Source organism: Linepithema humile, chromosome 7 (assembly GCF_040581485.1).
Source record: "Linepithema humile isolate Giens D197 chromosome 7, Lhum_UNIL_v1.0, whole genome shotgun sequence".
In the NCBI taxonomy this organism is placed as follows: domain Eukaryota; kingdom Metazoa; phylum Arthropoda; class Insecta; order Hymenoptera; family Formicidae; genus Linepithema; species Linepithema humile.
This window is the reverse complement of record NC_090134.1, coordinates 5,540,625-5,567,996: the sequence shown is the minus strand read 5'-3', so window position 1 is coordinate 5,567,996 and position 27,372 is coordinate 5,540,625. Positions and strand designations below refer to the sequence as shown.

Below are 27,372 nucleotides of genomic sequence, written 5' to 3'. Positions count from 1 at the left end.
TACATTTATGTTACAGTCGACGAGTATTCGGCAATTTCCAACGATTGGCCGGAATGTCTGCTTCATAGTGCGGTGGGATGAATGTTTAATCAAGCCTTGTGTGGCGGGAGTCGAACGGTACGTTGAACGTTTTGACTTTTCAAAAAATAATAGGGTATATTTTTTTTTTTCGACCCTGTCATCACCGGGTTGGACGCCGGTGTGTACATTTTCCGGTGAATTAATATTGCCGGATCGATGAATAGTTAAGTGGATGTCCGACATTGTCCCCGACTGATATTAAACCGATCGGAAACGCGGCACGTATTAGCAGGACACATTTAAAATCACGTTACTATTAATTCCATTCTAAATAATTACGCGTCCATACTGTTACGTGTCCGGTATGCAATCAAACGGACGATGCTGTTTATCGATATTAACCTCCGGATGCGTAGTGGAAATGGGCGCCGAATGAACTAGTGATATCGGCGTTTGCTTCTACATTTGAAAACCTGCTTCATCTAAGAAGTTCTTTTCAATGCTAATTGTAAGATATAAAACTCACTGTCACATTTAAAATCTTTCGCGAAAATTATATAACAAACATTCTGCAGATTAAATCAATGATATTTGAATATCACTTAAATATTATGTAAGTATCGTTCAGTGTTCTGTATATAATACTAGGAAAAATTTGAATGTTAAATATTACTCGAGTATTATTTGACACGCGATATCATTTTAGTTATTAAAACTACAAAATCTCATAAAATTATATATTAAAGTACATTGAGAGAAGATGAGGGATACTTATTTCCGGTATAAACGCACTTTTCAAAAATGGAACAGACAGCGATGAATAACTGCAGAATCGGAAACGGGAAATTACTCATATAAAACTAAATCTTGCGCTACGACATCAGATTCCGCAGAATTAATACGCGAATGACTGCGCGAAGAATTTCCACGGTTAATCCGACCGATAATTACGTCGAATTGTGCGCCGGCACGAAGTCATCTCTGCCGCTAATGCGGCACATTCCAGATTCCACCGATTGTCTGTGTAAAGGAGGGGGGAGGGAGAGAGAGAGAAGAGATAGGAAGGGCGTAGGTGGGGGGGAATGCAGAGAGTGCAGGTGGCTAAAGACATCCTGGCGCTGTTCGGCGCCCGTCGCCGACATCTGCATACTGCCTCTCGCGACGGAACAAACAATTAGGACAGCGCAAGCCGAACGGGGCAATTAGACTGACTGACTACATTCGAAAGCCGGCTAAAAGGAAGGATATACGCGCGATAGACAAGAGAACTAATCGCTAGGAATAATTGGATTAAAGCGACGCATTGCGCGCGCTCGGCGCTTTCGAACGGTTTCTATCTCTCTGCGAAGTGCAGAGCCCCTTCGTATTTGCTCTAGCCGCAAACCGGAAGTAAGTTCGTGACACGATAGCGCGTGCAAATTGTCGATGGATCCGAGCGAATATATTGCGACGTGACTGTTGGTTTGAACGAAACAGTGATGTGAGAAAAAAACGAAAATTTGAAGTATTTCCGTTTTCATATATAATTATTGTAGAGAACACGCTAAACTCTGGGAGTATGTTTTAGGTAGAGCCAGTTTTTAGATAAAAAAGTATGGTAACAAAGTGGGGTCGAATTTTACAGTTTTTCCATTTTCGATAAGATACATTCGTCTGCGCGTATAAAACACATAAGTATACGAGCACTCTGTGGATCGATTCGAAACACGTGCGTGTATGAAGTCGCGTAAATTAGCATCCGAGGAGAATTCTCCGGCGCGTAGCTGGGGGACAGAAAAGTTTCTCGCGATATCAGACTTCCACGAATCTCGCATCTGTTCGGTAACTCGATAACAAACGCGTTTGGCGCGGCAAACTGTTCCCCGGGAATAGGGATTATTCGTCTCGCGGACGTTCTTCAGAGGAGATTTGGCAGTCTTTGAATGGAACAATCAGAGGCTGATTACGTACACCGGGCGAACGGATTAATTCTTCGTCGTAATCTCATTATCGTTGTGGAGCTTTCGTGACGACTTTGATGTTGCGCACAGTAACTATTTAGTGGTATAATTAAGCGGTGTGCGACTAAAAAATTAGTAGGAACATTTTTGACGCGCTTGCAAAGCTGAAAATGCAACAATTTGCAACGTTTTGACAATCAACTATTAAAATTCTAATTTGACTTTAATGTTGATTTAATACAATCTAAATTTTCTCCTTTGAGAATAATTTTATCTGAACGCAGTTTTAGACTAAATAAATTCGAGATCGTAAGAAATTAGGATACGTACGTATCAAAATGCTTTTGTTATTTATACAGGGTGTTCTGTTGAACAACAGAGCTGTGGAATGGCTATTCATATGGAAGTGTTCGCATCTACAGAATGCGCAAAGACCAGTAACATGATGTAATGGTTTCGTAATTTGATCGATTGCAGCCGGTGGGGTTTTACCTAACCGATATTGGGCGGATTACGGTTTGATCTCATTTCGGGCTTTCACTCAATGTGGGATCCTGCCTCATTATGCTATTAATGATTTTCCAGTAGCCTCGCAGGGGACAATAATGCTAGTTGTATTTACACCATTGTCTATATTTGATAACAAGCTCTTGAATGTCTCGGTGAGCATTCTCTGGAATTGTAGCCTTAATGATCGTCTGATTCGTAATTAATAATTTTAAATGGCTATTTTAATATAAAGCGCTAATTTCGGTATTAAAAACATTGCAATGTAACATTTTAATATTTCGATTATTTACGAAGTTGATAAATTGCAATGTGCGTTACAGTTTTGCAATTTTCTCAGGGATAAAAGTCGGCAAACAGAATAACTGGAAATTATCAGAAGAATATTGTTCTCTTGGAAAGACTGTGAAATATTTTTTCTTGTTTTTCCATTATATTGTCACACATTTCTATTATACGCTAAATCTTTGCATAATCTTAACCATTTATCATTTCTCTATACCGCAATGTCCGTGGAAATCCAAGAGAGTTGTCATGCAATAATACTCTTTAGATGAATGATCTTCATTCACAAAAAAAAAAAGGAAAACGAAAAAAAGTCTCTCGATGCCGGTTTCTTCGGCGAATTTTCGGGGGATTACGATTAGGAGATGCGAACTCCTTTCCGAAACGAGATTCACGGGGGAAGGCATCGCCGCACCGCTCGTAGAGTTTCATCCAACTTTCCATGGGACAACGTCGCCAGCCGTGCACGTCGAGGAGGGCGGCAAGAGGAGAACCGAGGGCCATCGTGATAAAACATCGGGAACTGGCGAAACTCCGGTGTAATCTTGCCGGCGATGTTTTACCGCGCAGGCTGGCACGTAGGGGGCCTCGGGCTGCATCCATACATACACACACACACATACACGTGTGCGCGTACGTGTAGGACCGCGCGGCATCGTAAAGTCCTGGGAGATATCGCGCCGGCGATTAGACCCTCGTTTTGGGAACTAAATTTCTGCGGGTTCCGAATCTCTCCCCCGTTCCTCTCTCGCGCCCTTTGTCCGCCCTAAAGCTTGGACCGGTTCGAGCCAAGGATCGAGACCTTTTGACGCGGATTCTCCGCGCTTCTCCGAGCCGCTTCTTGCCGCGTCCTCTCAAATCTCCTCGATGATTATCATCGCGAGCGCGCGTAATAATTTATGAGTCTGTCATTTACCCGCTCACTGAAATAGCACGGCGACTTGAACGATCTTGTTACGCTAAAAGAAAAAGTTCGACGCGTCGCGATATCGAGCTCGTTTACCATTCACTTTTACCGACGAAAGCGTAATGCACTTTGCCCGTTTCCATCCTCTTCATTTTCTCGTAGTTTTTGTCGTCATGCAATGCCCTGATAACGTGGCGGAAAATTACCGCTTCACAGCGGCGTAGCTGCGTTTATAAGAACGTCGAGGACGACGCCGTAATTGGCGGCGGGATCGTAAATTGCGCGCGAATTTATTTCCACGGATTCATTTCCACTGAAAAAGAGAGAGAGAGAGAGAGAGAGAGAGAGAGAGGAGAGAGCGGGAATGAATCCGCGCAGGCACCGAAACACGACGAATCCGCAAGATGGTGTGCAGCCACTACCGTGGCCCCGGTGTTCTCGCTTTACTTCTTTCGACTTTCTTGTTTGTTCGACTACGTACTACTACCCGGACCCCCGGATCCCTTCGATAGCACATGGCGCAAACTTTCGGTGACTTTCCGCTGTAGATAGGCAAGAATGGAGTTTCGCCCCGGGACGACTGTGGGTGTGAGTAAGTAAGTTTCCCGTCGTCTACCCGTAGAACGGCTGTCGGATGGATTTGCGACACGGCGGACCGTCTTAATCAGCCGGGCTCTGATCGATAAGTCGTCCCGTCGCTCCGCCGGGCAATGCCCGAATTAAATTTCGCCAGCTGGCAGCGTGCGATTTATTTTGAATGCAAATCGACAGACTAATTAAAACGATCGAAGCAGGATCGAATTTTTCAAACCGATAAATTCGAAGTTATTTTTTTGTCGCGATACTTGAAGTTTCAAATTTTACTCGATATCTAAATCGTAACGTGAATAATATTTTTGTTTCCATATTTATATATGACGGGATGGATTAAAAAAGAATTTAGAATTATTCAATGGTGCATTTGTTTTAATTGCAAAGTGAGATGGAATAGCAACTCAATCAAAAGCTCTTCATCTCCGACGATCTAAAAGTCTTCGCCGCAAGTGAGTTTGTAATCCCGCGCGGTATACACAGTCGTGGATGTCAGAAAAAAAATCGCTGGCAACGGTATCGGGAACAAAGGGTGATGGCGAGGCGAGAGTACTTAATTCGCGCGAGTGCCACGAGACGGTATACGCCCGCGGAATTCCTTCCGCTCTTTCCTTTTTAGCTTTTTTTTTCCTTTTTTTCTCTACGTTTGCGAAGGTGCGCACAGAAGGCCGACGAGGAAAGAGAGCAAGGAAGCACAGCTGGGTGGGAGCGGACGGGAGGGAGGACGATGCACAATGGGCGTTCTTCTGGAAGATTAAAGTGCAGCGGCGGCACCGCGGTGCGGAGCTGTGTCGGGCAGCGGTTCGCGTTAAAATTAAAATTGCGCGCAAAAACGTACGGAGAGCAAAGTGCGAGCGGCGAGTGAGGCGGAGGGCACGGGACGGTTCGGGGAAGGGTGTTAGCTTGTAATTTAAAAGCTTCTCGCTGTTTTTCGCATGGCCCTAAGGAAGCCATTAGGATCCCCGCGGGCGACCGGTTGGTAGGTGGAATAACTTGCAAAGTACATCGCCGGGAGCACGTCTCTCGATCAGGGTGGTCCCTCTGGTGACTAGAAATATTCTCGGTGCTTTTTACGTTTACGGTGACATTCGATTGCAGGGTCGACTTGCCACTTCGGGATATCAAGGCAATAGTGGCGTCCAATGAATGAAGTCGCAATGATAAATTCTATTTCAGATTTTAATTTCATAATTGAGAAAGCGAATGATTGAAGACGTTGCATAATGTACGAGTATATTTAATATACGTTTACAAATAAATTAGAAATGAAATTGTTCAATTTATTATTCTTGCATTGCTGAAATTTTTACTTTTTCTGTTGTTATTGAAAAATATAGAATTCTCTATTAAGTAATTTACTATAGAACACCGCATTACGTCTTAAGCAAACTTACTTTTTCTCCGTTTGAAATTGTAAGTCGAGCTAAATTTGCTCGCGATAGTCTTTTCGCCATTTCAAACTATTACTAGCAAATAATTGTCAAGACGGCTCTTTTATAGGTCCTTTAATTCTCCTTCTGATAAGGTTAAAAGTTTCTCTTTACTTTTGACTCTCCACCATCGATTTCGCCGTCGATCGATGGCACCGGCTGGGTTAAAGCGAAGGAATAGCCGTGTCGCTTCGTTGAAATTACAAAGTATTGTATAGAAACGTGCAACGACTCACTGTCGCGTAATAGCGCAAGGATCGGAACACTACTTGACGAAGGAGGGTTGATGCGCGGATTGACGTTTATACGACTGTATAATATATTTGCAGGAGTGCTACGTGCGCTCCGTGGACGGAAGGGGGGGGGAGGAGGGGAGGGTGAAACACATTAAGCGGTTGCCAAGAAGCGAGGGCGAAGAGACGAAAGAGGGTTGAGAGCACAGAAGGGGTTGCAAAATTACCTCGAGCAGCATTGTACGCCTACCAGAGGGCTGCAAGCACCTAATTAGCCACTCAAACACTGCCACACAAAGCGACCCTCTGTTATTAAAACGATATGTAAAACGAGGGTGTCTCCGCAGTATCCCTCCTTTTTTTTTTTTTGGACAGCCGGGCTTGTCGATTCGGCGCGACCCCCGACGGTGCGGGAATTTTTCCGGGAAATTCGTCGCGCCAGAGCCTTTTGTTGAGCCTGCCATATCGTTATCGTGACACTATTATCCCAGGCGCAGAAATATTATACGTCACATGGCACAATGGCAGTAAAATCTAAATCATGCGTGTTACACTCTGACAAGTTAAAATTTATATCGTCTACGTACTTCGATTATATTTAAGAGAAATGTTTTCGGTGGAGTTTTTCGTTAGCTTGTGCGCGATCAATGGAAAGTCAGTTTGCCATCGTAGCGATGGATAAAATATACATGTTTTAATAATATTTAACGCGCGGGTTAATGCTAATTATTTTTCTGATGATTTAAATAGAAACCTTACGTTTCATCAAAGTTTTTGGCGAGAACGTTAATTCGCGAATTAGATTTTATAATGACAAGTCTACTTGCGGATTAAGCTTTTAACGAGAAAATGTTTGTTATTCATTAGTGTTACCAGAATATTTTAATCGACAATTAGAACGCCTGAAAGTGACATGCGAAAAGACAGAAGAAATAATGAAATAAGAAGTTTTAAAATAAAGAGTTGATAAAGTTCTAATGGATTTAATGCGGAAAAATTTCTGTAAGAAATAATTTAGACTTTAAAGAAAAAAAATCTAACTGTTAAAGCAGATTCTCAAAGGTGTAATGAATATTTCTGTTAAATATTTATGTATAACTCATGTATTGTCACTTGCCTGTGAATCAGGCGATCTATTGTGTCTGACAGAAATCGTTATCGCGCGATAATACATGTTACAACGGAACATTGGTCGAAATACAGCGAGACGTTGAAACGTTCAGTCGCAGTTGGTTTGAAACGATAGCGGCGTTGTTAAATTATTAAATTGGTTTGCACAATTAATCGTTTGGCTAATTTAGCTGTTTAATTGCTAATCGATTGACAAGCTCGATCGACTGAAGCCCGGCTAACCGCGTAATTTCAACACAAAGTCGCGTTTGTTAGACGTGACGAAGTATTCGTACCGAGAATGATTAGGTGCTGATTTTTGATGCGGAGAGGAAACGAGAATATCTGATTATCATAGCGAATGTTATTTTGCAAATATTACATTTATCTCTGAAATATTTTATAAAATAAAATTATTTAGAATTTAATAAATTTGCATGAAATTTATATAAAGTTATTTAACTCATATCGCATCATGAGATTCGTATTAAATTAAATAAATTTAATCGAAATTGTTAATCGAATATAAATCGTTTATAAATTCTTTTTTTTTGTCTGTAATGATTCAACATGGCAAAATTTCACGGCATCAATCACCGGATTAATATCATATGAATCGACGTTAAATACACACCTCGTTCTCTTTCCCTCCTTCTTTCTTTTCGACGTATCGACAGGACTAAATGGTGCGGCAAGGGGAAAAGTTTCTGGTTATTAATTTTTTGTTACGCGCCACGACAGTCCGGCCAGCCAGCCGGTACCGGCGATTTTCCTCTGAAACTTTCCATCCCGCTACTTATCCCGCGGGGATGAACGCGAAGTCGCAAAGTTTGTCGGTCATAATTGATGTCTCGTAAAAGGGGACGTGGGATGAAAGCAGGAGAGGGAGGAAAGAGAGGCTTGAGGGATCGACTGAAACCGCAGTGGAAAAGTTTCGACAGGACTGCGCGCCTCCATCGACGAAATCAATCGCGGCTGAATCGCTCCGGTACGTCGGACGGATGGAAATCCCGTGTTCGGAAATAAATAAATGACACGTATCGCATTTTATCCCAGCCGGTTGACGACGATATTTTTAGTATCGAGGTATCTGAAGCGTCTAGAAGGAATAGTTTGTATTAAAGAGTTTAGTAAAAGTAAATATATCAAGCTATCTCTGATTTAAATATGAATTGTTCTCCAGGCTCTCAGAAATTCAGGTTTTATGAAGTAAATTATGAAATAAATTGATTTATCTGATTATTTAACTTTTTCTCGATATAAATACCGTGAATGGCGTCGGCGCTAATTTAAAAATATTACTTCTGCTTTTTCGAAAGAAATTCAAATGCGCGTGATTTAAATCCGAATTTATCATTGCCACAGATCAAGCCGATCTGTTAAATACTTTTGCTCGTTACGCAGGATAATGTGTATAATAGGTACGTATAATATATTGATGTAATGTTTCAAGGGAAGAATACGCCGCCTTTCTCTGACATTTTTTCGCTTAGCGTGAAGATGATTTTAATTTCTCGAGTAGCACGAGAATGATAAATCGTGCAGACTTAAGAGTAACGCATTACGAGCACCGACTAATTGCTGAGTACTAATTAATGCGGTCTTAAGCAAAACTGTAGTAATGAATTATACCGCGTCAAGACTATTTGCAATGAGGATAAAAGAGCAATACACACCGGCTGCTCGTGTTTTTATCATCATCATCTCAGATAAAACTATCGTTTATTTTACGTCGAGAAGTGAAGCGCTTCGCCGTAACATTTATTCGTTTAACTTATTGGAGAAATAATTAATCACGTTTATAAAAATGTAAATTATATATATATAACAAATAATATTACAGAAATTATATTTAATATCTCGTATATGTTTTCAATCTGCGAGGAGAAGTAGTTTTCATAATCTTGGCGAAATTCGAGAAACGACAATAATTTGGCGCAAAGGCTTTTATTAAATGATGAAATATTCCATCGACTTATGACCGTAGGGAGATGCCTCGGAAGTTTCGCTATCTCATTCCCGCAGGCACTTCTCGACTGAAGGCTTCAGCAGGAAGCCCTGCCAAGGTCCTACCGCTGGCTAGAAGCCGTTGGAAGTTCATCGAAGTACTCGGTCGGGGATATTATAACTCGATGCGAGCGAACGAGCGGGAGCGCACGCGAACGCGACGTCGGCGAACTTTCCGAAAATCGCGGAGAGGCAATAACTCGGGATGGAAAAACGGCGGGATCGTTTCGTTTCGACGGAAGCTCTTCTCCCGTTCGATGGCGCTCCGCTTGAGCCATGCGATATCACTCGGATGGCCAATTTAAAGTTACGATTCTGCCGGCTATTTTCGCGTCCCTGAGGGGACGACAATGACGCCGGCGGTGCACGTATTTGGGGTGCCCAAAATGCGATTTGACGGCTACTATCGTATCGGCCGGCTATTTCCGTTGATGGAGAACCTGACTTGCGAATTTTTAAGATACGCTCTCTCGCTCTCGAATCCCAGGAGACGTCCTAAATGTAGCATGTCATTTCGGAGAAACGCGTTTCGGAAATAATAGAATTGCGGAGTTGACCCGACGTCGAGACGACGATTTTCTTTTATAAATTAGTTGACCCGAGACATGGTATTTGCTTAAAAAAAAAAACGGCGAATCACTTATCCGTAATATCTTTCGAGAGGGTAAACCAACTATAAAATTGGTAATTCGATATCTCAGATTGGCTCGAACTAAAAATAAAACAAGACGACAAGATTTTAGCAGTAAGTAGTAGTAAGAACTTAGCAACGAGTTATTTCAAGTGATTGAATATTGTAAATGTAAATGTCTTTGCTTGCTAAAGTAGATTCGCAAGAAGTACAATTATTTAAGAAATTCTAGCGTAGTTGTGCAGTTGCCCCAGTAAATTTTCAGCTACAAGAGAGTGAGCTTTTAAAATAATCACTTAATATGATAGCTGTGTGAATATATATAAATCTTCGAAAGTACCGATTATTAATAACACATCGAATTAATCTTTCTTAACAATTACTATTATTCATGACCGAATTTTTCTTGTCTCGGGCAAAGCTGGATTACGTTCTTGGAACTTTCGGGAATATATGACTTTAGAATCACGGTGCGGCACTTACGAAACACCCTTTTACGGGCATATACGCGAAACGGCAGCGGTGCACTCGAAACTTTTGCCGGGATAAACGACCCGCGGCGTATTTTCATAACGATTTCCTACCGGGCCATCTCTCTTCAAGTTCGATTCCGGAAATAGTCATTTCGAAAGTGAGAGACCGGGGGTAGAGGACGACTCTTTGCGACTTACGTCCGACAATCGAATGAAACCGTGCCGCTGCCGACGGAGACGAGGACGGAATGCAAAAAGTTCTAAAGAGAGGAATTTCAATTTGTGTAATATCAGATATTTCGGATTCTCTGCCGTCCAGCGAGAAAGAGAGAAGACGAGGGAGGAGAGGGGGAGAAGGGTTTAATCAATTAGGTGAACGGGCGGCGCGACGGCGCGAATAACTGCATGGCGGGGAAAAGTTCGGCGTGGAAACGTGCCAATGCCAGCGATCCTCTTCGTCCTCGTTTTATCATGATTGCCAATCATGAAGCTCAAATGGGAAATTATGTTGAACGAATAAAGCGAAATATTGAGATGAACGCTTCTAGTTTCGCGCGAGACGAATAGAACTATTTTCTCTAACGGCAGTCTCGTTCTCATTTTGTGAGTGTTTTCTAAGAATTTCAATGACGTCGCGCGAGGTTGCACACCGAGAAACACTTCATTTGACTCGAATACGCGTTTTGATCGCGCGCGATTAATTCGGTAATGCGTTTCTTCCAAACTTTCGATGGTATACATACGCGTGCAAACTCTTTCCCACGTTCCTGTCACTGTCTATAGATACATTTTGCATTTGATACGTGCACAGAATTCATATTTTGACGTTGCAACTGTTATGTCATTCATAATTAACACCAACGTTGCTTTAGCATATCGATTGACAGCATGACAGCCAAGACCTATTATTATTTTAGCCTAGTTATTTTAATCGCGATGCAATGGCCCACTTTCAATATATGCAGTTTCAATAAGTCTGAAATAATCAAGTTGAAAAGTTTCGAAATAACGTTTATTAATATTAGACTAAAAATAAATTCAATATGATGGAAAAAATGCAAAGGTAACGGATTTTGTTCGAAATATATTTCTGCGGCCTTAAATTATATTAGCACGATTTATTAGCACGATTTATTTAAAACGTGTTTCTTTATTCGAGTTTTTAAAAGAGGATTCTGTGTTTTTAAACCTCTGTTATAAAAACGCGCTAAGCGCGTTATTCATAATAGTTGACGGTGAAAATAAAGTTTTGCGTAACTGCTCTCGGGCAAGGACACGTAGACAATTTTATCTCTAAAGGTAACGAGGTGGTGCGATCATGGCGCGTGAATAGTCGGCGTATATTCGCGGAAAAATCGTGTATCCGCGTGTACGCCTGGGCTCTCGCAGTTTCTTGGCGCATCTGCAGCATCTCTGCTGCATATGCTTCCGCACACGTATGTACACATACACATGCGCGTACCTGCAGCAGCGCGCGAGAACCATAGAAAGGCGAAAAATACTTTTCGAATAAATTGTCGCACAGGAATTCCACGGCAATGCGCTGAACAAAACGCGGCCACGCTATGTTCGTAGCGCGTAAAGCGAGTGGAAGGGTGGGGGGGGGGGGCGGAAAAAGGAAAGAGGATCGGTCGGTCGGTCGGTTCCGACGGGACGCCGGAGGGTACGGAATGTCTCGTAAAAATGCAAACTTCTCGCTTCGGCGTCGATGCCGGGCGCGAGTGGAGCCGGTCGTTGCGCGATCCGATGTTGTCGCTTCGCCTGCGCCACGTCCAAAAAGTTGGACGTAGATTGTGAAAACGAAAAGGAAGGAAAAAGGCGGTGGCGTGAGGGAGCACGGGGAGGGGCGAGGGAAAAGTCGGACGACAGCGGTAAAGCTACCCTACAAGAGAAACTCGCGGGAAGTTCGCTCTGTGAGTCGTTGCAATACGGATGGTCGGAGGTTGCGTCGGGGATAGGGGAGAGGCAAAAAAAAAAAAAAGCAGAGAGAAAGTGAGAGAAAGGGAGCGAGTGAGTGGATCGCGAGCGGCGCTTTCCTGATTTTTCAAGAGGAGAAGAGGGACCGGAAAAGCAGCGCGAGGACGGTTACCGAGAATACGATACCGCTCACGTACTCGGTGATTCGGAAACACCAATGCTTTCGGAAATTGTCATCGTCTTGAGCCATTCTATTCCGGTTTTTCTGTCCCTCTTCTTTCGATCATTTTTTTTTTTTTTGTTAACAGTATTTTGATGCTATTTTCATTCAGTTTTCTAGTATTATCGAACCGTTGCTGACTTTTGGTTTTAATTAATCTGTGTGTACTTTAGAAACTAAAAGTAGCAGAGAAATGAAACATAATATTCTACATCTCTATCTTTTCTAATTTATCTTACGCAAAGTGCTGTTGTGTAGTTTACGTTCTGCAGCATAAAAATACATTTCTCTCTATTTTGTCTGATTATCATGCAACGAAAGAATGAGCACCAGTCATAGGGTGCCTCGCGCTGTGGTGTAGACGATGATTGAGTGGAGAAACGTGGAATTGCCTCGGGCGAGCCGGGAGGCAGCAATAATCTTGGAAAGCAATTAGCAGTCGAAGGGTCGACCGACGAAAACATCAGAAATCTGTTTCGAGTTGATTACTTTCTTACAGATCGCTCTCGGCGTATCGTTCAGAGCGGTTTACCACGTCCTCGGTTTGTTAACCGACCCAACGTAATCGACGAGAGGTAGAACGATCCGCGGTGATCGTTTTTGCAGTTAACTGTCGCGTCTGCGAGCCAGGAAACAATTTGCACGACGATACTTTTCGTCATCGAGAAATGAGATAAATTTGCCGTCTCAAAATCTTATTCTTCAGTCAGTTTCGATCAACATTAGACGAAATAATTGTTCAATTGTTTAAATCGTTTAAATTTAACTCCATTGCTTTACAAGTGTAAATGGATTCCTGCACAAAGTTATTATTGCAAATATTAACAATGTAAAAGTGATATTGATAGATGATCAATAACGTTCTACTGACACGAACCTCATTATACCTAATTTCCAGATAGATCGATAGAGATAGAAAGACAGAAACTGAGCATGGAAACAGAAGGGCGGAGTAGGGAACTGCATAAATCGCTCGAAGGCAAACGAAGACGCGCCCTCGAAGGCACTTACTGTTAACGCGCTCGAAGTATTCATAGTTCTCTCGCGCGCGCATCAAGTTATTCCGCCTTAGTGGCGTAATGAAGAGGAAGCGGTGAACTACTAACCTGAGGTGGATAGTGATCCGGCAGGGCGCGTAGGGCTTCCCTGTATGCCGACAGGGCTCTTTGTAATCTACCCTGATCGGCATACAGCGCGCCTAATTGAAGGAGGGCCTGCACCCTGGCCGCCTCGTGAGCCCTTTTGTCCTTGAGACCGGAGCCGTCCAAGGATGCACCGGCGCGTAAAACCGCAGCCGCCTCGGTGCCGCGTCCGACCGAAATCAACGCGGCTCCCAGATTCACGTAAGCCTCTGCAACAATAAATGATAAGAATCTTGAGCACGGTGATCTTGGAGAGAAAGAGAGAGAGAGGGAGAAATAGCTGATAGCAATTTGCGATATTCAACTCTAAACTTAACGCGGTGTCCTGCGAGATATTTTATTTTTTTTTACTTTGCAATCTCAATTTACACCCATCTTTTTTCTTCTTATATGCTTTGACTGAATATAAATTACATTTATATTTCTTTATTTATTGATTAATGGCATTCCTCTTTTTTATGTTGTTTGAGAAGTGAAAGAAAAGAGTAGGTTTTAAACTTTTCAAATTTTTTGAAATTAAAGCGCCTTGAAATGTCAAAATTACGCAATCCGAGATAATATACGTTAATAATATTCGAAATATATAGAAGCGAATAAGAGAAGTTAGATGACTTGGTGCTGGATTATGGGGAATGATTTCATGAACCGAAAAGATTACGATGGGGAGCAAATCCTACCGCGGCGGAAACTTTAGACGTGGCATTTCGTTTTCTCGACACCTTTATTTCTGACTTTAATTAAAAAAGTCCTTTCGTGGGGGACTGAGTTTTCTAGGCCTTGAATTAGAATAAGCGCTTTGTCGCTCAAGTAAAATTGCCGTGATCTCTCACAAGCCGCAGGAACGATAAGGGGGAATTACGTAGTGGAAAAACTTTTGAGCTTGAAATAAAGAAAGAGCAAGTTTTTAGCAGATTATCTTCAAATTTTTAGTCATTCTTTTTTAGAAACATTAAGTGATAAAAATTATCTTCGATCAGACGCATTATTGTAAAATTAATAAAACCATTTAAGACAATTTTCTTATAATAAAAATTTTTAAAAATATTTACTTGTCCAATTTTATCGCAGACGTCTGTATCGAAGAATATATAATAGATGAAAGATAAAGACATGGGATAGACATATAGATAGAAACAAATACAGAACGTAATATGAAATAAAGAGACATATCTGTGGAAATTCCAGTGCAATCCGCGCGAGGAAACGGTAATCCGCGTCGCATTTTATTTCGAGACTTCGGCGATCGGTAGAGGAGAGGAAAAGCGGCAATGAAAAATGGCGGGTCGTAAAAGCCGGGCGTATAGATTCGCATTTAGTCCACGTGAAAACTTATTACGCGGCACGCTCGAATACCACCTGTTACCATTTATCTCCCGATCGCGCGCGTCTTTACTTCTTCCTCGTTACGAGGATAAATTTCGATTTTCTCGCGATCGCGGTCGCATTAATTTCAACGGTCATCAGTATGCGTCGTGGGTAGAAATTATCGTGCCATTTGAGCAATCGCGAGGAAGTGGACGGCGTCTTCTTTTCACCTACTCTAATTAACAAAAACTCTGCCGATCGGGCTGGAAATCGGGCGCGTTGGAATGGTAATTTCCTGGCTGCGAACGCTCCGGGGACGATGACGGCGATACCTGTGCCTCGCATTATTTTGAATAAGGAACGAGCCGGGCCGCTGCGGCGGAGTCAGGCAATCCATTTTCCTCGCCGTTACTCCCCGGGGATACTCTATGGAATTAGAGTGCCGACCGAGCTTCCTGTATTCCCGGATCAGGATGAATGTATACGCGACGAACGAGCGCACGCGCATACTTCTCTCCCGAGCTCGTCGATGTCGCGCTGTTTAACCCTTGCGCGGTTTTCATTGTATTTTAGCAGCGATGCGTTAGCTGGACATTGCGATATTTTTTTTAAAAACATAACTGCAGCGCCGCGTTCGATTCGAAATTTTCTTTTCGGATCAATTGTTTTTACAATTAATAGAAAAATAGTCATGCATAGAATTATGAAGATATTAGAAAAATATGTCGAGAAAAGAATGGATAAACAAAACGGAATTAATAAAATATTTCCATTGAGCTGCGATTTCAGCTGATCATTAAAGTTCAAAGTGCTCTGCGAAATTATAGCTGTAAAAATTTATTTTTTTACGTGAAGACTTTTCTTATCATGAAACTGCTTGCATAAAATAGCATCTTAATTCGCGATCGAATCATTAACGGATGTCGTCATAAACTCTCGGCGTTTCGATTCGAGTGCTACGAAAGTATCCAAGGAGCGATGGCAATCGACTCGCACGAGATAATTACGCCGTAAAAAAGCTCAAAGATCGTACTCCACCTTACGAAACGACGGCCGTCGTAAAGCGGACTTACTCTCCATCTCTCGCATTGGGTTTGCCGATGTCCTTCCCTCTTTTTCCCGAAGGGATATTGTGGCGTGTCGTAAAAAAGAACGGAAGACAGGAAAAGAAGGCGAAATACCGCGCGGCGGCGGCGGCGGCGGCGGCGGCCTGCGTTTGGCAGTGAATTATACTGTCCGCCTTTTGCGGCCTGCTCTTTCCACATAATCGTACCGAGTCGAAGAAGAGAGTCAGGTGGCCCGTCGACACACCGGAAAATGTGATGGTGAGTTTAGGATGGAAAGACGGCGGGGTATGAGTAGGGTGGGAAAAGGCGGACAAAGGGGGGAAGGAGAAGCGGGACGTAGACTCCCGTGGGGTCTACGCCGCGCAGGCGGAAGAAGGATGGGCGGACGGAAACTGCTGTTTCATCTCCGACTCCGCCAACTTGGCAAGACCGCCGCTCTGTTTGCTTCCTAATTACGAAAGAGAGAGAATAAGACGCAACGGGGGCGAGAGGGAGAAAGGGAGAGAAATGACGAGGGCGTGCGGAGAGGGCGCGGGTGCAGTTTGAAGTGAATTCAACTCCACTGCTCTCGCGGAATTAAGATTCCATTGTGCAGCCGAGTTTTGTGTGTGCCTTGCAATTTTCTGGTTAACCTGGCCGACTCCTGGCACGCCCGTCCGTCTTTCCTCTCGCTGCATCGCACGCTGCACGGGCGCCGCGCGTCGTTCTGACGAAGATCGATGGCGCGCGACCGACGCCCCCTTCGATTTATCGCCCGCGACACGCGCTGGTTTTCCGTGATAATTCGTTGCGGCCGCAGGATGTTCGGTCGCGCGGATAGCATCGTTGATCTTGCGAGACAAAAGCGGGCGCTCGACGCATCGGCTGCCGATGTTATTCATAGAAGTCGCGGGCTCGATTTATGCGCCGGCGGGAAAAATTAATCGCGCCGGCGAATGTGAAAGCGAAGCGTTTCAATTCTATCGTCGCGTATGATGACCGATATACAAAATGATATACCGTTCTTCATAACCCGTTACTAAAAATTATGATTCAAGTATCGATGACGAAATAATAATATTTCTTGTACATTTTAGTATTTTTTGCCGAGTTTCAGAAAATCTAATTTTCAAATTAATTAATTTTAAATTGTTCTTCCAAAAAGTTTCTTTATTATAAACTGAAATTGTGAAACGTGACACTACACGTGAGCACGTGTTCGAGAAAATGTACAGAATCATCTTGTATCTCCGCGCGAACAACGGCGACAAAGCGTTAGAGGCAAACTTTCGCGGAGTGACTCGGCCGAGTCCTGTTAGTTATTAAACGCGGCCGTTAAGTGCTAGCTGGCGGTGCAAGCTGTTGACCGTTGAAACGTTAGTTTCAAGATTACGGGACAATTTAGCGCGCGGCATGGCGATGTAATTTCGCACGCATCCGACTGTGACACATTGCCGGAAATGCTCGTTGCAGTTGTACGAAGAAAGAGGGAGAGAGGGACGAGGAGAGAGAGGCGCAGACAAGAAAATATACCTCTCATTAGCGCATATACTATTAGGCCGCTCCTTTTGCGGTATGTACACAATTCTACGTTGGCGCTTTTCCGGACCGGAACTCTTCGTGCTACTTGAACATTAGCGGACAATTAAATTGCGACGGGCCAATGGTTGCTATCTGAACTCTTCTCACCATTTGAAATTGTCGCTTCATTTCACTCGACCACCAACGGCTTATCTACTTGCGCGTCTGCACATATTTTGTCTTATCTACTGCAGTAGAAACGTTACATTGTAATCTCGCAACATTACACTCAGCGAAATAGTTAAATTTTCCGTACGTATGACTTACGATCAGCTCTATTGCATTTAATTATGTGAAATTGATCCAGAATCCGTGGATGAAAAGTTTCCTTATTTGAAATACTTTGTACAAGTATTTTCAAGACGTTATTACATTCCGAAAATGTTTGACTTGAAATTGATACGACTGCTTCCTTGCATCTTTCGATATCAAAGTTTCAACTGGGTGTAACAATGTCGTTTATTCGCGCACTCCGAAATCGCACGCGTGACCGCTGTGCTGAAACAGACGATTAGACGAATGGGCCATTCGGCAGTGATCCGCCCCGGATTGCGAGAGGATCCCGCACACCCGCAGTTCCCGATTTTCTTTCCGCTGCGGGCGGTCCCGTAAATCGGTCGTAACCGTCCGGCTTTTAAAACACGCCCGGGCTGAGTAATTAGTGGCTCGATCGGCCGCCAATTTGCGGATAGGGTCGCCGCAGGCTGCGCTCACACCTTGGCATACGTATTCCTCGGTTGACATATGTGTGTATGTGCCAGCGTATATGCGAATGCACGCGAAACGCAGGTGCAACGCATACATATGTGCAAGCGAGACACCTTTATCGACCCGCGATAGCAAAGAGGTGCGAATGTATGTGTATATATATGTGCGCGCGTATTAGTTGCACACATACGTGCACGTGGTCGATTTGTGGATGCGTGAGGATACGCGCGTGAAATCGCGCGCGTTCTCTGAATCATGGATGTTGGGCGCTGAACTAAGAATGATTGTTATTTCGTTCGATAGTTTCTCGGTGAAATAATTGAATTTGAGCCAGCAACTGATATATCAATATTTCAGCAAGATATTATTTGTCTAAGTGAATGCATCATTTTCCCTAATCTATTTAAGAATTATTCTGATAATTGTTTCGAGATTGTTTTAAATTTTTAATAGATTTTTTTGTTTTTATTTTTATTTCGCATAATAATTGTTCCTTTTCGCACTGCGGGGTTGCTTTACACAATCTGTGGGTTTCAAACGCTTCAGCCGCTGCATGATATTAATTAAGTAAATGATTAAATTCGGATGAAACAATTAATTTGCGTATTTAATGTAGATTATCACGACACACGGTACGTCTAGATGAAAAGCATCGGCCGTCGTCCATCCGGCTTTCCTGAAAATGTAATTACAATTTGCCGATTAGCGGGACGGAAAAATATGTAATTCCTGACAATTGCCATGCAGCAGCACCAGCACACCAGCATCAAATATGAAAATTAATTAATACGCTCGAATTCAATAGTTTATTCGATTCGCGTTATGTATTGATGAAACCCGCGCCAATCTCCGCCCGCCATGCCATGCCATGCCATGCCACTTGCGCTAAAGCAATTACAAAACCAATAACAATGCATACGCACGTGGAAAATATTCAAATGTACGAATTTACCATTTTAACTGTATTTATCGGCAATAACCATAAGCTCGACTGATCAAAACGTCAGTTCAATTTGAATATTCGCTAAGAGTTTTTGACAAGAGCATTTTGCATGTTAATTCCTAACTACTGAAAAATCTCTTCTTTTTTTTTTACTTACTAAAATTGATTACAATTTTTCGGAATCTTTTGTTAGCAATGTATAGTTGAGTATTATATATACTTTTCCATAATGATTGCAATTATAAAGCGGTTTTGTTACTTCAAGTAACTGCGTTCAATTAACACAATCTGATCGAATGTAAATTCTGTTCTGATTACCGCCTTGTTATGATCTTCTCGAGGACGTTTCGAATGGAGAAGACAAGTGGGAATATATACATATAGTTTACATATATATATATAGCTTACATGCATATAGAGACACAGACACACACGTAATCTAGTATATATCGCCTTTGAGTGATCGCATCGAGGACGAGGGGATGAGGGTGTGGCTGCATGGAAAGGGGGTAAGGCCTTTACGCGAATTGCTGTATTCAAGGGAATCAATCGTGTTAAGTGCTCATACAACCGATCCAGCTAATTTCTCGCGATTCGAACTCTGAGACGACACTTAACCGCGCGCGATACGGAAATCCCGTAGCGAGAACCGGTAATCTTGGCCTTCTCGTCATGACATTAACAAGATCGCGTTTCTACTGTGAATGATTGCAAGCAATTGTGGTTCTGCTAAAGACAATCCTGCCAAGACTTTCCGCTGAATTCCGAGAAACATACCTAAAACATGATAATTTCACAATCTTATTTTTTTCACATCGATATAAAATTTATGATATTTGAAAACGTCTGTAATATGATTAAAAAATTCCAATATTGAAATGTAACGTTATTCGATTTATTTTATTCTGGGTTTGATTTATTCTAATGTCTACGTCTCGTCATTTTGTTTTTGCAACCTTGTTCGGTATTTTTGAAGATATTTTCATATTTGTGGCATTAACAATTATAGCTGGAGTTGTTAACAATTTAAAGATCGCAACATCACTATGTTAAACTAATAAAATATGGCAACCAAGTCACTTGTAATATACATATGTACGTACATTCGGAGCAAAAAAAAATATAGGGAAGAAAATAATAAATATTTTTGACATCAATAAATATGCCACGGAAAAAAAATACTTGTACTGAAATCATATAAACGTGTTTTCCCTTGTCCATTAAGATTGTGTTTGATATTCAATTTCGCTAAGTGGACACTTAAATGACAGAAACTGTTATGAAATCGTCGTGTTTCTCATTATTTGGAAATTGACGAAACGATTTTGCGCGAAAGTCAGATAGATAGCATGACGTGATAAGGCCGCTTTCGTGTCGAGGGCAAGAATCTTGCGGCTAATGGAAATCCAGAAACGGCTTTCGAAGTGAGTGATTGCGCTGCGAATGCTACTTTGCTGCATGTATCCGTTGAAATTAGCCGAGATTTATAGACGGAGGCGCGCATCTCGGAGGTTCTTCTAATAATACACCGACTAAAATTGCAGCCGTCCGGTTAACCTACTTACCGAGTATTTCCGATGCACCCGGCCGTTCATATATTCTCTCCCTTATAATGAATCGTTACGTAGGCAATGTTCGGTTGCCGGTTGCCGTCGATTCTAGGATGCGAATAGTGGCCTAGTGTGGCCGCTCCACGTAACCAATCTATCTATTTGCGAATCCACCCGTTAGATTACGGGGACAGCCATTGTAGGAACTTCTGATAATAACACGCGATTTATGGGCAATCTGCTCGCGAAATACGAGTGTTCCGGCACGACATTTCTCGATTATCGCCTACATCTAAAGACGTTGCTCCTTTGACGACCAATGATGACAATAATATTGCTCGAACACGTGTGTCAACGTATTTGTTGGTGCAAAGTATAAACAGTTCTGAAATTTGCATCTTTATAAAATGAGAAATATTATTAAAATAAAACTTTAGATGCTTGTTGTTTTATTACAGAATTTGATAAAACAGTTGGAAAGGATGTCGAATTGAATTTTATTTTTGCCGCGTGACGCTAATTGATTCGCTTACGCTTGCTTTGTGAGCGACTGTCATTATGAAAAGTGCTTTTTTCATTATGAAAAGTGTTTTGTTCCTCCCTTCACCTTTAATTCTAATTCCAGCAATGCGTGTTTTATAATGTTTTAGTATTACTTATTTAAAATATGCAGATTTTTATTTTTTGATTTATGTAAGCAAATGTAACCGTTGTTTGTTACATTTATTCATCGAGTTGAAAAGATAAGCTGTTTATACTGTATAATACTACAAAGAGCAATTGTAATTTGCTATTTGATTCGAAACGTTGCGTATGATTGTCATACTTTAAAACCATGTTATTATTATCTCGCATAAACATAATTAGAAAACATAATGTGAAGCGTAATAACACGAATAAATTTTACAGAAGCCAATAACTAATATTAATTGGAGCGATCATTATTTTGCGGTTTGTATGACTTCACAGGCTGATGAGATTGTACGGGATTCGCGTAATTCATTTTATCGTGAAATCGTTAAACCTGATTAATCAAAGTTAACCAATTATTTAAGATTTACTATTGTAGAATTGATTACTGTAACTGATCAATGCAGGTTAATCAATCATTTGTTAAGGGAAATTCGCCAATATTGTCAGATGAAAATTATTGAAACTGATTAGTGAAAGCTCATCCGTTATTCGGTCGAGATGGCGCGACGTTGTTGTAATTAAAATCAGCAACCACAAGTTAAACCTCGGACGTACTTGAACCTCCGTGAGTCAGAGCGGATGTATCACTTAACGTTACGGGAAAGTGCTTTGCGCGTCCGAGGGTTAATTGTGAAAGTAAAGCAGAGACGTCTAACTACACCTCACCGCCTTCTGTCTCCGCAGTCTTTGCTTCGTGATTCTCTCGACGCTCTCGGAAAACTTGGCCGCTTTAATTGAGTCGCTCGCGTTTCGCGAGCGAGCGTTTTGCACACGTGTTGTAGACAAGCGGACATTTCCGGAAGGTCGCTTTCTTTAGAAGTCTTTCACACGTGGTGCGCTCGTTCGTGTAAAGGAACTCCATTAACGCGAAGGGCGCTTCCATCTTTTTTACTTTCTCTCTCTCTCTCTCTCTCTCTCTCTCTCTCTCTCTCTCTCTCTGTTGTTAATCTCATTTTTCGAATAAACTATAAATGGACAGAGATATTTCCGCGAAATTTACGAGTGCGGTCGTTGGTTGGATTATAAATAGCCTGTATTTTGAACTCGCTGCTGCACGTAAACTAAGTCACGATTGCTCGTAAAATCTCGGCGAAAAGAGACACGCGTCATTACTCGAAACTGCGATAAAAGTTGCGCTCGTGTAAATATAATCTGTAAAATAACGACTTCTAATTCTTCAGTGCTGTCATCTTTCCTCGCTCGTCATATTGATCTATGTACAATCGTGTGAGACGCGTATTAATAGATTTTGTCGTGGAAAAAGAAAGGAAGGAATTAAATTAGCATTCGTTTCGTAATTAGCGAACATTAAGTAGAGCGAGCACTATTAAGTAAATTTTATTCATTCCTGAGCGACGAAGTCTCCAAAGTATTTTGCATGACGCCGCTATCGTGGACGAATGTTAAGGGAAGGACTTCTTAAACATTCCTTGTGCTCTTTCGCTCCCGACCCGTCGTCGTCAGGATCGAGTTTAACTTCGCTAATATACTTTTGCGCCCCGCTGCATAGAAGCGAGATGTATCCGCGTTTCTGTAATCGGCTGAACTTCCATGATGAGCGAGTGAACTTCGAATGAATAAAGTTTGCGGACCTGGGAAAAAGTAGACCGCGCCGCTTCTTTCCCTTTGTTTTCGCCGAGCCGTTGATTAATCGATGATAATACGTCGACTTTAGCGTCGACTAACTTTGAGAAATAGCCTTTAAGTGCCGGCGATGCTAGCAGCATGAAACTTACCCGTCGGAAAATGTCCGACTAATTGGGATTTCGTTTGTGGCATCTCGTGCGAGAATGAACATGCGTCAATAACAGTTATATAACTTTGTTAATTTATATAAGTAATAAATTAATACAATATATTTTGCAATAAATTTATAAATTTATATGATGTGAATTTTACTGTCGAGATTTACTGGAAACAAATTAAAATTCATTGAAACTGAGCAGTCTCTCTTATCATAGAATTCTTTGATCTTTATTTGCTATAATTATATATGTAATTTCGTAAACTATGAAAATCTATCATATGTCTTCTTTAACAAAATAATTGTAAGGAAAACTATTTCGTTATTTCATATTATGCAAACTATTCCACATCTCAAGCAAGTTTTCCTAATATATTTAATGAGATTTTGCCAGCTTTTTATTCCCAACGGTGAAATTAGACTCCACAACCTTATAAAATTAAACATTTTAACGCACGTATATAGATGCAATTGCGGTCGTTTCCCTTGAGAAGCTTTACGCGCAGGCAAGCTTTTTAGCTTCCTTGTGCGATTATCGTCAAAAATTTTTAGCATAATGCGCCCTTTCTATTCCCACCATCGCGCCCAACCACTACAATGCATAACCATAAACGCGGTTTAAGTTCTTATGATAAATTTAAGCCGCATGTTTATTTAAATATTCCTTGGAGTCTAATTAAATTTTAATGTTTAATAAAAAGTCACAGATAATTTTAACACAGAAGAAGCGACATTTCCTTCGATGTTTTCCAGCTTTTTTATCTCCTTTTCATGAAAAGAAAATGATAAATTGTATGAGCAGAGTAATTAGATTTCGCGATATTTCCCGATAGTAATCTCTTTACTTCGTTATAATTTTATTAAATATTTAAAATTAATTAACTCAATTTATCTTATGTGAATTGGTACTAATTGAAATATAATTACAATAGCTTGCAAGATAAATCTTGTAAATAATGTTACCTTTGAAATAACAGCTTTTATGCGCAATTTTGATCTGCAAAACCCTTTCTGTAATTTCATATACTTTCAACATATTCAAGACTTCACTTCAGTGTCATTCTAAATATGCATTTTCAAAGGCTAAGAATTTTATACGACGTGACTATTCTAAACTCTTATTTCAATAAAGATCAAAGTTTCTCGTAATGTAATAACTATGAATATGCGATATCTGGAGGTGTTTTAGATATCAACAAGATTGTTTCTTTTCAAACAGGAAAATCTCGTTAATAATATTTTCTTGAAATATTGGGGAAAATCAATTTTAAAATTTCCACAATTCTACTACATTATTTTATCGCTAAAAATTTTAATTTGCTATACGATCTTTACAAAAGTGTTACCGGTGCGCTAAGAAATTTATTGGATGCTTATTTTTTATTGAGTGATACTGCCTGCATGCTTTCGCAAACTCTCGCATGACGCTGTGTAATAAATTCCAATCTTGCGGTTCAAGGTGTTACGTCGCGTTTTGAGCCCACGATACAGTCGGGCCGATGCTCCGGTAAACTTCCCCGGCAACTTTTAAGCTTGTTTAAACTGCCAACTTTTATCGGCCATTACTCATATCGAGAGAGCGGTTTTAACCGATTAGTTCGCTATCAGAATCGATAGGCGATAGATATGCACGGTGTATAACGCGCGCGACGTAGGACCGTGTTTACGCGCTGCATGTGTACGTATGCTTCATGTGCACGTTTGTATATTGAGCAAAGACGAGATTGCGTTACTGTCCGTTTACTAATGTCTGCGGCATTCAAAAATGTTGTTGCACCAGCAAAATGGAATGAGAGACATAAAGCGTGTCAATATTGTTAGCTGGTAACTCGGTCAACATTTGTTGATTGTTTGCATTGGTCATTTTTGGTTGGTCAACACAGAAACCGCAATGCCGGCCGCCAAATGCGGGCGATGTATATGTAACTTTGCAAACACTGCCGAAACTTTCATTTTCACGGGGTACGGGGGTACGCCAAACGTGACAAACAATTTAGGAAAACTGGTTAATATTTGAGTAGGATGCCTGCAATTAATCGGCGACGCACTAATTAAACGTGTACATTAATCCGTTCGTCATCGTCAATGCCTTGGAGGTAGTTACACATCGAATCAAACATGTTGAATCAAGGTAATGGAATTGTGATGTGGTTATCGAAAAATATATGGTGGTTACGATTAATTTAAAATATCCGTAAAAAAATTTTAGACAATAAAAAGCGGAACATTTTAAATAAACTTATATTTTATTCTAAATGTTGTCCAAATATTGCAAAGAAAATGTTCTTCAAAAAATTAATTTTTTGACTGCATATATATATTTATAACACATTTTTATTTATTATTATAGATATTTCATTACAGTACAATCAAAATTTTGACAACAAAATCAATTTGGATAAATGGCCGTAAGAAATCTTTTGGTTAAAAAATGAAATATGTTAGAAGGATAGCATGCGCAAAACTTTGTTTTTTTCACATTTGCTTCCGTTTTCCTTTGCAACAACGAATAAGCTTTGCGAATCCGATCGTATTCATGTGGACTAGTGTTTCGTTCGTTCCGGACGGAAAATATTTTGGCCAGGAAACCGGTTTGTCGTAAAGGATCGATAAAATCGATATCGTATCGTGCGGAAGTGTCGTTCCGTAACGAACCAATTTCATGTCGGTCAAAGTAAATCGTCGTATGCGGGCAGTATGCGTGGTATTATGTAACAAATTCGTCCTGCGCACTCTGATACGGTAAATATTCGTTTTCCCGGCATTTACCGAAGTTTATTGCGCATGCAAACCATCCGCGTATAAATTTATACAAAATTATACCTCTCTTTGATCGTGTCGTGTCCCGTTCGGATTTACACACCGCGTGTGTTTGCGCGTTATTCTTTGTCGGTAACGCCAATACTTTTCTCGATATGCATCTGATAAATCTGACGTGAGATTTATCTATCGCGCAATGCATACAACGAACGTTATAATTTTACCGGTCAAGATTCCAGATAATTTTATTTTTTTCTGATTGAAAATGTCAAAATATCAATATTTTATTCCCCACTCAGATTCAAGTGAACAGTTTAAAAATTTTATCCGTAAAAAAAATTAGTTACTGCAATATTAAAATGTCGCAGTTTTTACAATTTAAATGTCGAGTTTTTTCTCATAAAGATACATCGGTTCTAAAACACCCGCGCGCTATTCTACCATTAAAATTAATATAAATGTTTGGCGAGACACTTCGTACACGTGAGGCGTCTAATCTGCATTCCGTGTTGCGTTTCCTACTACAGATACGCGCGCCATTCCAGCTGCGCTTCCGAGTCCGCAAACGATATCACCGCACGCGGAGGAAAAACATCCGGGAAACCGGAAACTCGGCGAAATGGCACGTGAAAGAGCCATAAAATCGATATTGTAACGCGACGAACTATCTCGTGTGGTAACGAACCGCTCCCACGTCTGCCGGAGTAAATCGCGGATCGTACGTACTATGCCGGGGATATACGTGTAACAAACGAGCCGCTCGTCTTTCTTTCCGTCGTCTTGCTTTATTCTTTTTCGCCTCCTGCGGGTCCTTTCCGATGTGCGCCTCGCCCTCAGGTCTAAGGCTATAAAGACTGGGTCTCCCGGGTAAAAGGCGGCTCGTTAAGGACGCGAGCCGATCTAAGCTTCCAGCCGTAAGCACGGATATATACGTGGACCCGAGGGGGCTTACTATACAAGAAGTAAGCTATCGGGGAGAAATAGTGCCGGGATAATACGTGTTTCCATAGTACGTCCACGACTTATTATATTGGTCAAAAAGATGGTAGAAGCACATGCGATAATGAAGCGACGTATCGAGAGGAGAGGAAAAACATCCATGGAATAAGAAAAATGTGTGTTTAATTATAATTATAGGAAAATGTAGAATGTCAGGTGGATCGATAAATATACATAATGGGTAAAATGGTTAAGGTAGCGACAGCTCATCCCTTCATTTTCCGCAAATATGCTACTGACGCGTATGAAGTGACGGTATATTTTTTCGTGACGTTAAGGATCCTTCCACGATCGATCGGCGGTAACAACCATTACGTCGGTAACACGAGAATCCATCAAATGAGTGTTAATGGTGCTCAAATATTAAGTTGCTCGAGCGACCATGGAGTTGACGACTTGACTAACGAAGTCGGCGGTGTTACGCGACTCCTAAAGCCGGAAAAATATACGAGTATAATACTTACGAGCTAACGAAGGTCGGAAATGAATAGCTCGTTGATAACTCAAAATCGCCTCCTCATAATTTTTCCTGCCCTGCTGTAAGATGCCCCTGTAACAGAGAAACAAAGTTTGTTTTTAACATTATTGTCATTTTTATTTTTACAAAAAGAAAAAGTTCAGTTGAAGAA

The 27,372-nt window shown here is 41.3% G+C and overlaps 1 protein-coding gene and 1 long non-coding RNA gene across 5 annotated transcripts in view; one reads left to right on the top strand and one right to left on the bottom strand.

Annotated features, from left to right (window-relative positions):
- Tmtc2 (Transmembrane O-mannosyltransferase targeting cadherins 2) overlaps positions 1-27,372 on the bottom strand; it is a 187,590-nt gene that overhangs the window by 5,900 nt on the left and 154,318 nt on the right. For all 3 annotated transcript variants that reach the window (XR_010891199.1, XM_067358977.1, XM_067358976.1), the window contains exons 6-7: positions 27,208-27,293; positions 13,379-13,623 (exon numbers count right to left, since the gene is read on the bottom strand). Coding sequence is in view for 2 of the 3 variants with exons in the window: in XM_067358977.1 (XP_067215078.1) it covers positions 13,379-13,623; positions 27,208-27,293 (331 nt within the window). In the remaining variant the exon portion in view is untranslated. The remainder of the gene's footprint in view (positions 1-13,378; positions 13,624-27,207; positions 27,294-27,372) is intronic.
- LOC105668428 (uncharacterized) overlaps positions 1-27,372 on the top strand; it is a 144,242-nt gene that overhangs the window by 21,324 nt on the left and 95,546 nt on the right. For both annotated transcript variants that reach the window (XR_010891204.1, XR_001100095.2), the window contains exon 3: positions 17-117. This is a non-coding gene — a long non-coding RNA (uncharacterized lncRNA). The remainder of the gene's footprint in view (positions 1-16; positions 118-27,372) is intronic.